The 17,037-nt window shown below is 49.7% G+C and overlaps 2 protein-coding genes across 2 annotated transcripts in view; one reads left to right on the forward strand and one right to left on the reverse strand.

The window, feature by feature from the left end:
- Positions 1-569: 569 nt before the first annotated feature.
- Positions 570-1,502, reverse strand: LOC104282655 (G-protein coupled receptor 35-like). Its single transcript, XM_009880769.1, has one exon. It carries the CDS (start codon positions 1,500-1,502, stop codon positions 570-572), a length of 933 nt encoding a protein of 310 aa, XP_009879071.1.
- Positions 1,503-8,704: 7,202 nt separating this feature from the next.
- The window catches only part of LOC104282672 (pinopsin-like), a 43,082-nt gene continuing 34,749 nt past the window's right edge, over positions 8,705-17,037 (forward strand). Inside the window, exons 1-2 of the mRNA XM_009880788.1 lie at positions 8,705-8,810; positions 9,368-9,463. Coding sequence (XP_009879090.1) covers positions 8,705-8,810; positions 9,368-9,463 — 202 coding nt within the window. The remainder of the gene's footprint in view (positions 8,811-9,367; positions 9,464-17,037) is intronic.

Consider the following 17,037-nt stretch of genomic DNA (forward strand, 5'->3'; position numbering starts at 1 on the left):
CTGTCTGACCCCTTGACTTGAAGGGGAAGGGCAGTCAGCAGCCATGTAGGGCCATGTACTTAGTGATGTGCTGGTACCGCCTGAACACACACACACACACGCACACCCCAGTCCGCCAAAGGAATATGATAAAAATAAATGGGATTGTTTTAATAACGCAAACAACCTGATATACGCAATGAGGTAAAACATGATATATTCTTTCATACTTGTTGGCAGTAAGGACCAATTGACTTTAGCTGCAAAATGAACTAAAACAGAGAGCCACACATGGGTCACCTGTCTTCCTGTAGCAGTAACAAGTAGGTGCTGGAGGGAGGAATGGGGACAATGTTAGTGACCAGCGATTACATACAAACTTTTACACATCTCTGTGAAATAACTTATTTGTTTAGTAGAAACAGAGTATAAATCACAATTAACTTGGTAATGCTAAACCTAACAATGAACTCCCTAGAGAGAAAGAGCGATAGTTATCCCAATAACGCTGAAGCTGTATCTTCTCTTGACGTTACAGAGTTGCTGTGGCGGTTTTGGGGTTTGGTGTGTTTTGTGTCCCCCCCTTTCCTTTAGCAAGTGTGTGTCTGCCAGGAGTGGGTTTGATCTGTTTTTTCAGTGCTGGGTTTGGGCAGTAGAAGGGCTTCATGGAACTCCTTGGTCACAAAGTAGTAGCAGACGCTGTCCAGGCAGCAGTTGGAAGTGGCAATGCACCTCGTTACAGAGGAGAAGTTCTTCATAACCTGGAGCAGGAAACAGGTAGCTCCAACTTTCTCCATTATGAACCTGGCAAGTACCCCAAGGTAGGCTGGCAGAAAACATATTAGAAATACGATCAGATTTGCATAAATAATGTGAACAGCTTTCTGGATTAATTTCTCCTCTGATGAATTTGTGTTCAACTGTTTCTTAAGGTTCCTGATTACTTCTGTGGAGCAAAATGTCAAGACTGCTAATGGAAGAGTAAAAACGAAAAAAATAGAAAGCAGGCTCAGAGTAGCGGGTGCGGTGGTATCCTTCTGAAAGCAGAGTGCGGCGTGTCTCTGCCAAAACTGTAAGGTGGCACCGATTATCACAGAGACCCACAGAAGCCCACAGAGAAGGGCAGCCTTCAATGGAGACCTGAAGGTCCTGGCTTTCAAGGGGTGCTTTATGGCAATGTATCGATCGATGGAGATAAATGAAATGATGTAGATGCTCACTACCATGTTGATAAAATACGTGGCCTCTATAAACTGGCAGAGTTCATCTCGGGTTGACTTATTCCAGAGCAAATAAGCCATGCAAGGCAAGGTGCAGATGACGAAGAAGTCTGCAAAGACTAAATTGATTACATACACTCTGGTTTCTGTCCACTTCTTTATCTTGCAGAAGAACACCCAGAGGGCAAGGGCATTAAATAGTGCTCCAAAAAAGAAAATGATGTTATACAGAGTAAATTCAATGAGACGAACATGGTGATATATTTCTAGATTTGTGACATTGCAGTTGTTGGACACATTCATTGTGCTGATGTGTAGATGTTGTGTGAAGTTCTGAGACCTGAAATGGGAAAAGACATAGTAAGACTTTCCTCCTACCTCTTCATAGATGGATGGCTCCTATAAAAAAGGGTATTTAAGTAAATTTAAGAAAATAACTCAAGGTACACTTCCAATAGGACATGGCAGACAGCCTTTATTAAATAGGGGGATCTTGAATGGAGGGGCGGAATAGCACTTAGAAGAGCCCCCATAGATAGCGGGGGCGTCCTGTGACAGAGTGAACACTAATTCCATAAGCCAGGCTGTGCAAATGAGGTAAAATCACCCTTAGCTTAGTTTTGAGCTAGTCAGGGCTTGCAGCAACCAAAGCTAAAGCCCAGCACAACCCATGAGCAAGCGCTCTTCCATCAGTTCTGCTGGTTTGGAAGACAGACTATGGGGGTGAAGGGCTGCAAGGGCATAGCAGATGTCACTTGGTAGACATCCTCATGCTCTGGCTCTAACTGGGCAGATTTCTGAGCCTTTGGGCTGCCTTGTGAACCTGGAGCTCCTGCTCCGAGCTGAGGAAGACAGAGCTGAATCTGAGTTCCTGCATCCCACAGGCATGCTTGAAACCCTAAGGGAGTGAGTGAGGCATGCTGCTCTCCACCTTGGAAGGTGAAAGGATTAACCTGATTTTAAGCCCATTCGTTCCAGGAGAGAGTACAAGTCTGCAGATGTAAAGCACAAATACAGACCTTGAAGAGGGAACACCAGTGTAAAACAAGGAACTCGCTATTAAGGGCTGCATGAGATGGTTCCTACTCAAGGCAGGCATCCTGCCACCGTGAGAAATCCATGACATGTAAGCAGCAGGTACTGAGCCTCTGTCACACTGGCTACTAGATGTTTTGCAAGAGTATTGGTTGTGTGAAGAATGTGAGTTCATGGGCTGATAAAAATCAGCTTTCATCAGGCCCCATCCTGTGCAGTGTCTCTATGTGACATGCACATGGAACAATTCTCTGAACTGGTGATGCTGTGTATATGCCACTGAATTTCTCCTTGCGTCTAAATGCACTCTGGAAAGAATTTAACCATTTAATTTAAAATCAGTTATTTACCACTCTAACAGGAGAGTGAAGAGGTGAGGGAGCTGGTGAAATCCTACAGCTTTCAGAGATAGAGGGAAGGACACCATGGCTGTACGTGCCTGCTTAAGAAGTTATCTGCAAGCAATGCAGACATTGTGGGCAGTTGGTGAGGGCGCTGCCTGCAAAATCAGGCTTCAGTTCTGAAGTAACTGATAAGCACACAAATAGCTCAATTGCTGGGGCGATATGTGTCTTGGGCACTAGCAGACACTGATGTGACTCCTGCGTAGAGGTCTCTCCCAGTTCTTCTGTACTCAGGTCTGGGTTTGCCAAGAGAGGCTTGCTGTTTGCTACCTGCACCCTGAAAGGAAGCTGACAGCTGCCACCCGAGGAAAACCTCTCCAAACTACAGTAAATAGCAGTAGGGAAACACCTTACATCAAGGGCTGAAGCTGCCACATCGTTATGCTCACTAACTGCATAAGGCAGATGTATTTGGCTAATGCCCAGGTTGCTTTTCATTGGCCCTGCTCTGCAATGCCAGCAGCAGCCCCCGTGCTGAAGTACAACGCAGGCGAACCACCCTGGTGTGCTCTGCAGTGTGAAAGGGCCCTGGTGGACCCCCTGCTTTGGAGCTGAAGTCTTGGCCCAAATGCAGTTCCCAGCATCAGGGCTTGCAAGCGCTCCAGGCCACGAGGCAGACCAGGGACTGGGGGGAGGAGGGAGGAAATGTGTAGAGGGTTTTAAAGCAGGCCACATAGCACGGATAGGGTATAGCTGAGCACAAAATGTCTGTAAAGAGATGCAGTTTGATAAGCTAGCGTATCCTGTGGCTGCTGAAAATGCTTGGGGGGGGTGGGTAAGATGGCTGCAGCATCAGAGGGGCTAGGCAGCAGCACACAGCTGTGAGAAAAGGATGGTGATGGCTGTAAAACAGTGTCTTGCTGCTGCTGGAGGACCAGAACAGGCTGGGGCTCGACAGACAAGGTCACCGGTATTGTGGAGTGTCCTGCCTTCCCCTCACCATAGACTGGGGAGAGCATCTGTCCCCCGCCACGGAAGCTGGTGACCAGCTGGGGAGGAAGGCCAGTCTAGGCTCATTTCCTCCAGCAGCTCAAGAAGTAGCAGGCTTCTTCCAGACCATTAACAGAGAGCTTGGAGGAAGAGAAGCAAGGCAGAGGCTGAAGGCACAGTGACTGTCACAGCAGCACCATGATGGCAAACACCCAGTGTATTTCCCAGTGGGATGCCTGCGGGGAAGCAGCTGCACTGGAGGAGGAGTCTTGCGTGTAAAATCCTTTTTCCGCTTTGTGGGGGGAAGTCAGAAATCAGCAGGTACCAGAGGACCAAAGTGTGGATGTGGTGGGTGAAATGACTAAGGACACCGTGGGACCCGAGGGGTGCTGCCGGGGTGGGTGAGGGACAGGACCTGGAACTAAGCAAAGGGAGAGGAAGAAGGAAAATGGGGCGGGAAGGATGGGGTACAGCACGGCATCTTCTGCATCAGCGGACTTCAAACCTGCCACCTCCATGGCAACTGCCCTCATATTCACCAACTTTCCTATAAATTGAATGCGTAGCTGTCGACGAAGATTTAATAAATGTGCTGCACAGGTATGAGAATAGACTTGGACAGGGCAGTACTTCACGGGGGTGTTAATCTAACCGTGGGCACTGCTGGCTGGGCCCTGGGCAGCAAGCTGAGCTGGGAGGGAAGCACGGCCAGAAAGAGAGAGCACTGCCACCATGGACGAAGAGCCCTAGGAGAGCGCCCTGCCACAGCACTTGAGTGAGGGGCTCTTCCTTTCTGTTTCCAAACAACATAAGGAAACCTGGAAACTGCCTGCTCCGATCTTGCTGTTCTTCACAGCTCTCTCAAACACAGCGATCTAAGGCACAACACTTTTCTTTTCTTTTCTTTTTTTGAAATTTGTGTTCCTTCAGGCTTGTCTGTCGCTGCAGCCCTTGAAAACAGTACTGCAGCCTCCCTAACCGCAGAACTGCTTTGAAAGACCCTGGAAGGGGATGCAAGGGTTCACTTAGACAAAAAAGAAATCTTTTGGAATCACTCATTTCCCAAGTTGGGATGAATTTAGCTTCCAGTTCCCAGCTGCTGTTAAAATCTATATGCTGTAAAGGTAAAGTACCCAGAGAATACCTTAGAGTAAGAACCAAAACCGAAAGGCTCAGAGATGGCAACCTACTGCAGGGACCTCTGCACAGCAGAGACTGCACTGCCCTGCAGAAATGAAGCGGCTGAGCCTCCTCCCAGCCACAGCAGGACCCTGAACAGCCATTCACAGAGAGCAAGAGAGAATGAAACAAAGTGATGTTACCTGGAGGTTTAATGCCACAAAATCAGCAGTGGTTCCCACCAGAGGCAGAGCACGTGGGGGCTGTGCAGCCACACGTCCTGGCCAGGAGGAGCGAGGCCAGCCGGTGGGGCTGGAGGACGAGCATGGTCTTGCACGCTCGCTGGTACTTGAGGGTTTCTATAGCAGCTCCTCCTCCTGCGCAGAAGAAGATTTCGTGTCAATTTGGTCTTGAATGTCAATCTGCTGACCAAATAAATGGTGGCAGTACTTTCCAGTGAGGTCTAGCGCCTGACGTCATTCAGCACTTTCTAAACTGGTGTGTTCCACTGCTAACAGTGGTACTCAGCAACTGTGGATTTGAAATGGCTGTGCTGAAACCTAAGCTAAGCGAGGCCAGGAAGACGTGATATCTGGTATTAGATCACCCTGTGCAGCTGGAGGTGCAGGGCCCTCCAGCTGAGTGCTGCACTGAGTCATGTTTGCTCAGCTCTGCATGGAGAGGTGGGCACACTGAGCAGCTTGGCACATAGCATAGGCTCTCTCCAGGCTAGAGTAAGTCTCCCTAACGCTCCTCGGATGGAGACTGCTGCACCCAAATGCCCCCTAGGGATGGGTTTGGTGCCTGGGGGCCAGGAGATGGCCATGATGGAGCCAGCAGCAGGGCTCCAGCCTGCACTCCTGTTTGAGCACAGCTACACCAAAGCGCCCGAGAGCTTCAGGCTGGCAACTGAACCAAGGCCTCGACATCTCACATGGATGGCAAAGAGCCTCACTTGTCAGACCCTCTGTAGACAGAAGTGGAGCTGTAAGCCCTAAGGGCTCAGTGATGGGCTATTTAATTGGTGTGGATAATCAGCGTGCAATATAGCTAGTGCCTCACTGCCCACTTACCCTCAGTACCTGACCAGCCCTAACACACCTTCATTGCAGCGACTCTAATGACGGTTGGCTGCTCATAAAATAGCACGATGCGTAGTCTCCTGGCTATCTGAGCTGTGAGAGAAGAGAAGCCTGCTGGCTCGAGCTCGGGGCTGAGAGCACACAGGCACTGGTGAGGTGAGCGAAGGATGGCAGGATGCCAATATGGCCCAGGTGTCCCTGGCTAGGTGGCATGAGGTGGCATCAAGCAGAGGAAGTGCTGCAGCACAGCTGTCCAGCAAGGCTGTGCAGGGGGGACAACTCAACAGAAGATCCTGAAGATAAGACCCACTTGCTCTGGTCCACCACAAGGCTTATGCACCTTGCAGCCACCCTATAACCACAGAGATGTGCGTGCCAATCACGGCCCTCGGGAGGCAACCAGGCATCCAAAGCCACCAGGTTCATCTGTCATGGAGAACAAACCATCAGTGTGTAAGGTAGGAGCCACATAAAGTGTTTCTGAACCACACACTGGTAACACCCTCAGATACCATCTGGCATTTGTGAGGTGCTGTGACGGAAGAGGGCAGGGAAGTGTGCTGATATGAAACGCTGCAGTGGTTCTATGGCTCACAGCACAAAAGAGGCACTGGAGGGCCACTGCAGGTGTTAAAAGCCAGGAAAGACATGCGTGAAGAAAGCCACAAAGGAAAGGCTGTGGGAGCTGTTTGCCTGTGGTAGCTTCAGCTGCGTTTCCCACACAGAGGCTGATGCTGCGAGTTATTTTTGACTGAGAGCCCAGCATGATAGTCTTGTTCACCGAGTGGCTGTGGTTGGAAGGGATCTCTTGAGTTTTACTCCAACTGCTTACTCAGAGCCATGTCCAGTCTGGTTTTGAATATCTCCAAAGATATCATGACGACAAATTCTCTGGGCAACCTGTTCCAGTGTTTGATCACCCTGGGAGTAAATATTTTTTCTTATGTTTATAATAGACCTTCTTGTATTTCAGTTTATGCACATCATTGCCTCTTGTCCTCTCCCTGTCACTGCTGCGAGGAGCTCCATCTTCTTTACTCCCTCCCATTGGGTATTTATACACATGGATAAGATCCTCGTGACCCTTCTCTTCTACAGGCTAAGCAGTCATATGAGAGATGCTCCAGTCCCTTAATCATCTTTGTAGCTGTTCCTTGGACCTGCTCCAGTAAGTCCATGTCTTTCTTGTACTGGGGAGCCCAGCACTCCAGATGTGTCTCACCAGTGCTAGGTAGAGGGGGAGGATCACCTCCCTTGACCTGCTGACAATGCTCATCCTAACGCAGCCCAGGATGCTGTTGCCTACCTTTGCTGCAATGGCACATTGCCAGCTCATGGTCAGCTTGGTTTCCACCAGGATCGCAGGTCCTCCTCTGTAACGCTGCTTTGCAGGCAGCCAGCCCCAGCTTCTACTGGTGCCTGGGATTGTTCCTCCCCAGGTGCAGGACTTGTCCCTTTCCCTTCTTGAACCCAATGAGGTTCCTGTCAGCCCATTTCTCCAGCCTGTCAAGGTGCCTCCGAATGGTGGCACAACCCCCTGGCCACTCCCCTCGTTTTTGTATGCTCTGCAAACTTGTCGAGGGTGCACTCTGCCCAAGTACCAGGGACATTATCGTTTGGCATCTTCATTATTTGCCCCAGTCTCCACCTCCAAGGGACTCCACGAGGGACTGGTCTCCAGCTGGACTTCATGCTGCTATTCACAGCCCTTACACCTTGGCAGTTCAGCCAGTTTTCGGTCCACCTCACTGTCCATTCATCTAGCCCATACTTCATCAGCCTCTCTGTGAGGGTATTAGGGGAGACAGTAAGGCTTTCAACTATAAAGTTGAGATAGACAACATCCACTGCTCTCACTTCATTCACCAAGCAAAGTCATCTCTTCAGAGGCACCTATCAAGTTGGTCAGGCATGATTTTGTACATCCAATCACCTTCTTGTCCTTAGTATGCTTTTAAATGGTTCCCAAGAAGATCATCCATCTCTTTCCCAGGGATCACAGTGAGACTTGTAGTTCTCTGAATGCTCCTTCCTGCCTTTCCCAAAGATAGGGGTGACATTTCAGTTAGTCAGCAGTGTTAAAGGGAAGAGCGCACTGTGAGAGCCAGCTCACACACAGCCCTGGCTGTAAAAAGAGAGGTGAGCAGCAGTAGAAAATTACTTTGGGGAGGGAAAATAAAAGGAGCAGCCTAAGCTTTCCTTTGGAAGATGTCAGCTCCAACTTTATGTGCTGCTGTCAAAAAATCTGGGTATAGTGTCCGCTACAGGAGCAGTTCAAACGAGAAATGCAGCACTGAGTGCGCTTCCTGCACCCCCTTGAAGCGGCAGAGTGGATGCGCTGACCGAGGGAAAGCAGAAAGGCAGGGACACCCATCTTCCAAACAGGGAGACAAGGTTTTGAACTCTGAAATCCTAAGTGGACAAAAGCCACAGGCCAGCGGGGAAGGGAGCAAATACCTCCCTGCGGCTTTGTGAGGAGTGATGCTTCGGGGCGGCAGTGTGCTTCAGTGGCTGGTAGTGTGGCATGATGGAAATGATGCAGCGGAAACCATAAAAGCACGGTGCTTTCCCTTCCGGGGGAGACTTGTTGATAGGTGTGTTTGCGTCCACAGAGTGTGAGACAGCATCGAGATGAGTCACACGAGTGTCAGCTCTGGAGGAACACAGCTGCCAGCCCTGGGAGCCAGACTGCGCCTTCCTGAGAGCCCACTGCCGGGGGCGTTGTGCCCACGGTCCTGCCGTGACAGGACCAGACACCACCGTGGGGAGAGGCTGATCCCCACCACGGTGGTGCAGGTGAGCTGTCAGCCGGGGGGCCGGAGCCTGTTGAAGCCCTGTACCCCTGCGGAGGAGCTGTTGCGCACCCCGCTGCAGGGGCAGTTGTGCAACAACGGGGCATCGGGGTGGGAAAAGGTGGGCAGCATTGGTTGCTGCCATGGGGCTGGACAAGGTGGCAGCTCAGCCCCACACGCTGCCAGCGTGGGCACCCATGGGCAGGGTGCTGGGCAGGGTGACACCCAGACAGCATCACGAGAGTCGTGGTAGGGGCCTGTGCCACGTTGAGGCAGAGCTCCTGTGTGAAACACACCAGGCGCTTGTGAAGGTGTTCCAGATCAGGTTTGCCCACAGCATACGTGTGCAGTGCTGTCGCCCTGGTGTGTCTCATCTCATCCTTCCTCCTCTCCATCACAGCTCAGCTCTCTTCCCAATCCTGCCTGTCACTTAAACAGACACAAATGCCTTCATATAAGGGCACTTGTGTCTCAAGACTGTCGAGTGCACTCCTGACGCCAACATAAGCCTTTCCAGGGCAGTACTCCGGACTGGGAGCGCAGCAAATTCACATGTTGAAAAGTGTCTAATGGGGCGTAGGAAACATCCCGGTTGCCACATACACACTTGTGCAAACACGTGCTGCTGGCTCAGCCAGTGCTGGACAAGCGAAACCAGGCTGCAGAGAGCAGGCTGTCCCCGGCCATACTGACAGCGCTGTATTTACCAAGGCAGCCGTGCCCACCGTCCATCACTCCCAAAGAGGTCCCCTCCATGGCAAGTTGGGCACAAGAGCTTCAGTTTCTCCTGCTCCCTGTGTTTGCAGGGAAAGCAAAGCCCCCAGCCTTGGCCGTCTCCATGCCAGTGGTGCCCACGCTCACCGTGATGTGTGATGAGCCCTGCCGTGCGAGGCAGGACGAGGGTGAGCGGTGACTCACAGGTCACACTCCTGTCACCCACCTACACACAGTTGCGGTTGTCTCCCTGCATGGTGGGGGCCAGGGAGCTCCTGTAGGATGGTGTGGCCCACGTGGTGGGTACCTGTCCTGCTGCCTGTAGGGCACAGACATCTCCCTGGGGGGAGGTCCTGAACACAGGTTGGGGCAGCCTGTGGAAGAAACCCTGTCCACAGCCTAAGTCATCATTGAGCAAGTTGTCAGCAGGGTCCATCCAAGCTCCGTCATCCCCAAGCAGGTCTTAGGAGGACAGATGAAAGACGATAGCTGAGTATGGATCCTTCCATCTCTGAGACAGAGATGGGCGTGGGTGCTGCATTCCAAAATCAAGCTGTGAAGGGACATGTACATCTCAGTGGCCTTGCTGACAGCAGGACAGACTGCCCAGCCTCCACTAGGTGAGGCAGAAAGCCCTGAGTGGCTCCCACATGGTTTGGTGACCCTTTCAGATGGAGATAGCAGTATGTCGTGGGTCACCTGTCCTAGCACTGAGCCCCAGGGACCAGTTGAGGTAGGTGCGGTGGGATCCATCCCTGGCTGGCATCACATGTGCTACCTCCTGTCCAGGATCTTTGCCTCCCTCATGGACTGGGGAGAGCAGGGTGTCACCCAGGGGACAGACCCTACCGGCCCTGTACTGGGTGGCAGCATCCGTGGCTTTGTGTTGCAGGGTACAGCCTTTGGCAAGGAGAGAAGGAGATGAGTTTCTCTAGAGATGGTGGCTGCAATGATGTTGGCACAGCCTCATGTGCCACCATGAGCATGCAGGAAGCTGCAGTTGGCAGCGGGGACCAAGAAGGTGGTGGCTGACAGAGCTAGCACCAGAAGGAGATTGAACTCACCCATGGAGGAGGATGGGACGGAGGAGTGTTTTGTGGCAGACAGTTGGAGGTGCAGGTGAGAAGCAGCTAATTTGGAGATGGTGGCCTAGGAAAGAGACTCACAAAGGGTTGTAGGCCAGGAGGGTGAGGTGGCTGGTGGAGAACACCATGGGTGTGGGGACAGAGATAGAGACAGGCTGGTCAGGACTGATGTGCTCCACCCTGCACAAAGGCTGGAAGTGGCCAGGGGACACAAGGACATGGCAGGAGAGGATATCTTGGATGGTGGCAGCCAAACAGCACTGGGAGATGGTAGGTCTGTGCCAGTAAGGGCAGTGGCACCTCCCTGCAAGCAGGGTGTCTACCCTGGATACAGGCGTTTATTCCTTCAAAGAAGACAGGAGAAAGCTGTGTGTGCTGGGTCCTCCTGAAGACCTGTATACCTTCCTGGCACCAGTCTCCTACCAAATCTCAGTGCTGGAGGATGTGAAATTAACACAGATTATATCTGTTTGTGTTTTGCTAAGATATAGTATACTAAACAGGACTAGATGATGTGGTTTTGATTGTGGTGTGAAACAGAGGGGAACGCCTACATGGGATGCTGCAAACCTTCATGAGACAGCCTGGGTGACCTTTGAAGATACCACCTTTTCCATGGCAGCAAGGCAAAAACGCTCTTAAACTTGGTGGTTTTTTTTCCTTCCCCACCGCTCAACTATGAACATCTCTTTCCTACATTGTCAATTTGAAAGGTCACTTTGCTGTGCAATCCTTTGGGTGTGGAACGTCTTCACCTTTATTAAAATTCCAAATTCAAACTTAATTTACAGTTTACATTCACATGTCCAAGGAGGAGGAAAACAAAGGTGATGTAAGGATAGCATTGTGCGTAACGCCAGCCGTGCTTTATTCAAGGGCTGGCTGCAGCAATACCCCGCTTGTACAATGCTGTAGAAATACATCATACAGGTGCCTCTGATTTGAATGGATTTTACGTATGACCCGCACACATACTGGAATGGATCATTAGTGCTCTTCAGGATGTAGACCAGCCTATTCAGCCTCGTTAATGTTGATGCTATAGACTCATATCATTGATTTCTTGAGCTGAAAAAAAAAAGCCCTTTTACTCTTATCTAATTATAAGAACCATTTTGTTTCTGAGTGCCCTGAGCTTGGTTGGAGACACCTGATGTTTCAAGAGCTCCAGGAGATTTTTGTATTGCTTTCTCTCAACCACAAGACACACACACACGAAAAATAAAAATTGGTTTTTGCTAATGGGAAGCAACAGAGGAGAGTGGAGGTAGGTCTGATAATTGCAACATATGCTCACCTGACTTTGTCCTGCTCCCAGGACAACAAACTAGTTTATCCTCTGCTTTCACCAACCGCTCTGTAATTTGCCTCCCCATTTCGATATCCGAACAGAGGCATATCCAGACCAGGGGGAGCATTCACTCCTGCACTGTAGCACATGCAAGTGTTAGAGGATTTTGCTTATATTTTTGGGCTTTGCCCATGGGACTATTTTGTTCCTGGTCTTCTAAGCTTTACTGGCAGAGACTATGTTGAAAAGTATATACACCAATTTCATGAAAGAAAAGTATCCTTTAAATTCACTGCCCTCTGGATTCATTACCCTCCATCCCCCATGCTTGTTTTTCCACTTGTCTTCTAAACTACATTACATCTTGGTTTTTATAAATGTGGATGAGAACATACAGTTTAGTTGAGAGGTTGTCCCCTACGCAAATGGCTTCATTGCCCCATGTGGCGGAGGACCACAAGAAAGCCCTGGCCACTGCGTCCTGCCCCGCTCTCTGCACCACGGCACCCCAGCCGCTGCTGCCTGGTCCCGGGTGCGGGGGGGCTGATCAGCACACCATCAGCCTTTTCAGGTACCGAGGTGGTTGGAGGCTCCATCACAGTACTGCTCAAGACCATGAGCTAACGGGGCACTGTTCACCCACAGGCATGCAAAACGGAACAGATGATAGAAACAGCATAGAAAAAAAAAGTCAAAAGCTAATGATACCGGGCCGTTTTCTCATTTTCAAAATCACCGCTCAGGGTCCCGTTTCCTCAAGTGATCCTACCTTTACGGACAAACGACCCTACCCTGCCGTACTGACCAAAACATCCAATAGGTTATTAAACTGCAAAGGTTTTGCTGTGGGAGGCCAGAGACGGGAAAGCAGTCACAGAGGTGTGGGGCAGGGGGAGAGTGTTCCATAAACATGCATTTTTCAGAAAGCAAATTATCCCATCATTTAAGAAGCAGGAAAAAAAAAAAGGAATGAATCAACAAAGGAGAGGTGACCAATTAAATTCAAATCCATCTCACATCATTTGTGAAAGGTGATAATGCATCTGTGCCAAAAAGCTGCTGTTTTATCACAGATCTCAAAAACTTTCATAAGCAAATGAAAAGCTGATCTGTTTCCATTTCCTGAAATGGAAACCAAATTTAGGAATACAGTTTAGTACATTTTTTTTAGGAATGACTCATTCACCCTTTGATTCAATATTTTCAGAAGGCCAATGGGCTGAGTGACTCTAGAGAGGGAGGTTAAGCAGACATTATTAGTGCCAAGGAGTTATATTTTAATCTCTTCTTCGTTACTGTGTACCAGATAAGCAGGCACATTTCTGCTGGAGAGGCGAGCGATGCACAGGAAGGTAGCAGATAAGCAAAAAACCACAGAATTGCATGAAAAAGCGTAATACAACATGACAGCGTTGTTAGCAGTACAGCAGCACTGGCTGATAAAGTGGCCGTGTCGCAGCATCACGCAGGGTGCTGCCGGCACATGGCCACCGCTGCCCACCAGTGCTTGGGTGGGTGTCCTCAATGGGCTGCACTGAATGGGAGGTGGAAACCCAGCAAAGAGCATTTGGTGAAGGATTCCTGAAGCACCAGCGGTCAGGGACACCAAAGCGCCCACTGCCAGGGTAGACTGGCATGCAGGAGTCACTGGATGGTGATCTCCACCTGGTCCTCCAAATGCCACGGGTGACCCTGCTAACAGTGGCACTAGAAAAGCCAACATCTGAAAGCCCTGTCTGGCCCCGAGCACACCATCAGTTTCCAAAGAACACGTGAGACATAAGCTGTGCCCACCTAACCAAGGACATGACAGGACTGTGCTGAAGGACTGAGGCGTGTTGTTTATCCCTCCTGCATGAACAGACAGGTAAGGTTACAATGCATGAGCACTGTAAGCACCGATCCCTGCTGGAAGATCCATGTCTCATCAAGGATTAAGTGGCTAAATACTTGTTTCCGATCAGAGATACACCAGATCTGTCAATATCATTACATAGCTCCAAAGCAGTGGGGACGGAAGGCACACCAGCTAATGATGGGTTTTTCCTTCCTGTGTAAGCTACCAAGCATTTAATATAATTAAATTGTACAATTGGAATAAGGAATTTAAAGCAAATGATGCTGCTCTAAGCCTGCTGGGTGGTGTGAGCTATAGACCTGTCTGTGCATTTATAGAAAATGTCATAGGTCAGTGACTGGATTGATTGGTAACCTTTGCAGGACGGCCTTTTAAAATAAAAGATTAAGTTGTTCATGGTTGCTTTGCTTTTCAGGATGGGGAAGCATCTACACATACAGATGTCAACCTTTCCTTTTTCTGGAGCTCAGAGACAACACAAGAGCAAAGAACATGAACTTGGCCGATGAGCACAGGCTCTGGGAGATGGGCATATTTCCCCCTTGCCCGGACACAAAGCAAGGAAAATGTGGTTTGAGAAGTTCAGCTCCAGACTCTGCCGCTGGAATTCAATTTTGAGCTTGAACATCTTGGCTTTCAGCATCTCACAGTTAAAACGTGTGTGAGGGAGCGGAGCTGAAAGCAATGCACCTACAGAGGACCACTGATTGGCACCAAGGCATTTTCACTCTTACTTAATCACTCATTTACTCTGTGTCATCCAACTACTCATCACCAGTGAGAATTCAACACAGCACGACACTTAAAAAACCCTGACCTCGCGCCACAGACAACCTAATGTCCCAAGCCCTGACAAGCCTGCAGAGAAACACACACCATCTTACAACTTCAATGCCATCTTCTGCCTTTTCAGGGCAGGGTTTCTCTTAGTGTCATTTATGTGACTTGTACATCTGCCCAAGTTTTGGTGTTGTAATAGTCACAACAGCCTCTTATTCCCCCCCTCTCCCAGCAACGGGCCTGGGTTAGCACATCAGTGCTAACCATTCGTGAGATAAAATTTGAGGTTTACTTGCTGGGAGTCTCCCTCTGCTGCTGACGGCAACTACGCTGTACACGTAGAAGCTCATGAGAAATCCCCACCTGAAACCTGAGGTTTCTGAGGGAATCTGCTGCTGGCACTCTCTAAAATGCACTCTCAAAATTCACCCTCTAATGCAATACTTTACAGAGAGGAAACCCACAAACTCTTGGCTCATGCTGCAGCAGGAACTTCTGGGGACACGTGTGCTGCTGCAAGTTGCTGATGCAACTTTGGACAATTGCTTCTTTCCGACAGCCCCTCAAACACACCTTATTCATTTCACTGAATCAGTATCTTTTTGGCATTTTGACTAAGATGTGCGATCACTCTACTCACCATGGCCTTGAGCACAGTACGGTGTGTTTTGCACGCAGATGAAACTGCTCATCTAGTACTTCTCCTCTCCTCCCTTAAGTAAAAGGTCAAGGAAAAATCAATCTCTTCTGCTGGTATTACCAGAAGGCGTACAACAAAGTCAGATGTGATACTTTTTTTTTTTTGCCTCCTAGACCCTTAGGTTTAAAAACTTGCAGGTACGGGAAATAATTCTCTGTGAATTACATTAATTTTTAAAGCAATTTTTTACTTTGCTACAAGGTGGCAGAGTTATAAATTGGTTTTATTGAAACTCTGGGGTGCTAAAATACGGATATTATTAATGTGCCCGCAGCCCTTAGTCACCGTAGGAAGAAGGACGTCGATCCTGTGCAGCTGCGAGCGCAGACCTGTCACCATGTAAACCTGTGTGTATACTCAGAGAGATGCCCCTCAGCAGTGACACCAGGACAGGGTCTACTGCAGGGGCTCAGCACACTGCTGAAGGGGCACCAGCCGTACACGCGGGCTTTCCTTCAGCGTGAGCAACCCCACGCCTTGTGCCGAGGAGCTGGCAGCAGCGATTACACCGGGGAGAGGATGGAGGAGGGCTCTGGGCACAGTGGGATGGGAAAGCTGTGACAGGGAGCTCCAGCACCGCCCCTGCCCCAAGCCCTCCCGCCCTCACCCCCCACATCACTGCGACCTGCTGCCCCACAGCCCCTGCATCCCTTTGTCTTTTTTTTTTTTCCCTTGCCAGACTGTAGTTTCCCAGAGGATTGCTCCCTTTTACTATTGCTAAAGGTTAATGCACAGGCAGGAGGCTCTGGGCCGCCTTTGAGCCGCAGAGGACTCCTCTCCCCAGCAGAAACCACCGCTCCGGGAAAAGCGCTCTTCTCCAGGGCTATTCCAAGCCCACTTTTTCCTTTGACCTTTCCAAACCCATGCACCTCACACCAAATGCAGGCTGTATTTTGTTTCCTCTCACATTAGCATAAATCCAGAGTGAAGCTTTAGCAGCTGGGCAGACCTAGATCCCCATATAGAAATTCCTGGGACCAGAAAATCCAAGCAAAAACATGTCCTCTGCTTGAACAGGGAAGAAATGATTTGCTCAACTTTCTTGCGTGCTTAATTCAAAGAGTCGGGGTTCCTCCTTTTCCTTCCACTCAATTACATTCGTTTCATTGAAAACCTTTTGTCACAGGAAACCTCTGCTTGATTGGCTTTCCTGATTTCGGATCATTGCATTGCTTTTTGTCTAAACAGCGCTCAATCTTCATTTTGCTGACAGGCTGTTTTGCAGTAGCTCCGTGGGGAATTAATACTACTATTTTTCTAATCGCTCTGTTGGATGCTATAGCGACGCAGGTCACTGGAAGGTTACATTCGGGGGAAAACAGTGTCTGAACTAGGTGTCTAAAGGCAATTTTTTAACTTTGTGTCATCATTTGCAGCTTAGACAGGGTTTTTAAGTGCAAGAGTTTGTACCCTCCCCACAATTTGGGTTAGCCCCACAGTGTGTGGGCAGGTCCTTGTGACAGCCATGTTTCCTCTTGACTTTTGGGTACGTACAACTCCCACGGCTTCAAGCCCCTCTCCAGGGAAAGGTTCAGCCCCTGTGTGGGAGGATGGCTGTCACCTGAAGTCCTAAATCCGGCCGGCGCTATCTTTAGGTCCTACACATATACAGTAAAAGCCATTCCTGCCCGAAACAACTTGGGATTTAAACCATGTGAACCTTGTTGTTTATGTCTTCTGTCTAGGGGATGTACGCAAATTAATAATAAAATAATAAATTAAATAATTAATAAAACTTTGCCACCTTGGTCTGCTTGTGCGAGCAGGGGCTGGCGGGGTGATTTTGGGGCCGAGAAGAGCTGACTTTGCTGAGCGCAAGCCCAGCTCTGCAGCAGCCGAGCTGCGCGGCTGAGGAGATGGCAAGGGCCGGGGTAGTGGAGCGACGAGGAACCAGAAACTGCAATTTTGCCACATCACAACCCCAGAGAATGCGGGGTTACCCCTACAGCTGCTGAGAGCCTCTTCAGCTCTTTGAAAAATAAATAAAAACCCCACACCCAAAAGCCACAATTATCATTCTTATGGGAAGGGCTTCTCACCGGCACGCT

Source organism: Charadrius vociferus, unplaced genomic scaffold (genome assembly GCF_000708025.1).
Source record: "Charadrius vociferus isolate BGI_N301 unplaced genomic scaffold, ASM70802v2 scaffold643, whole genome shotgun sequence".
Lineage (NCBI taxonomy): Eukaryota > Metazoa > Chordata > Aves > Charadriiformes > Charadriidae > Charadrius > Charadrius vociferus.

Excerpts from the sequence above, each read along its gene's own strand:
- LOC104282655 (XM_009880769.1), bottom strand. The coding sequence starts at position 1,502 with ATGAATGTGTCCAACAACTGCAATGTCACAAATCTAGAAATATATCAC.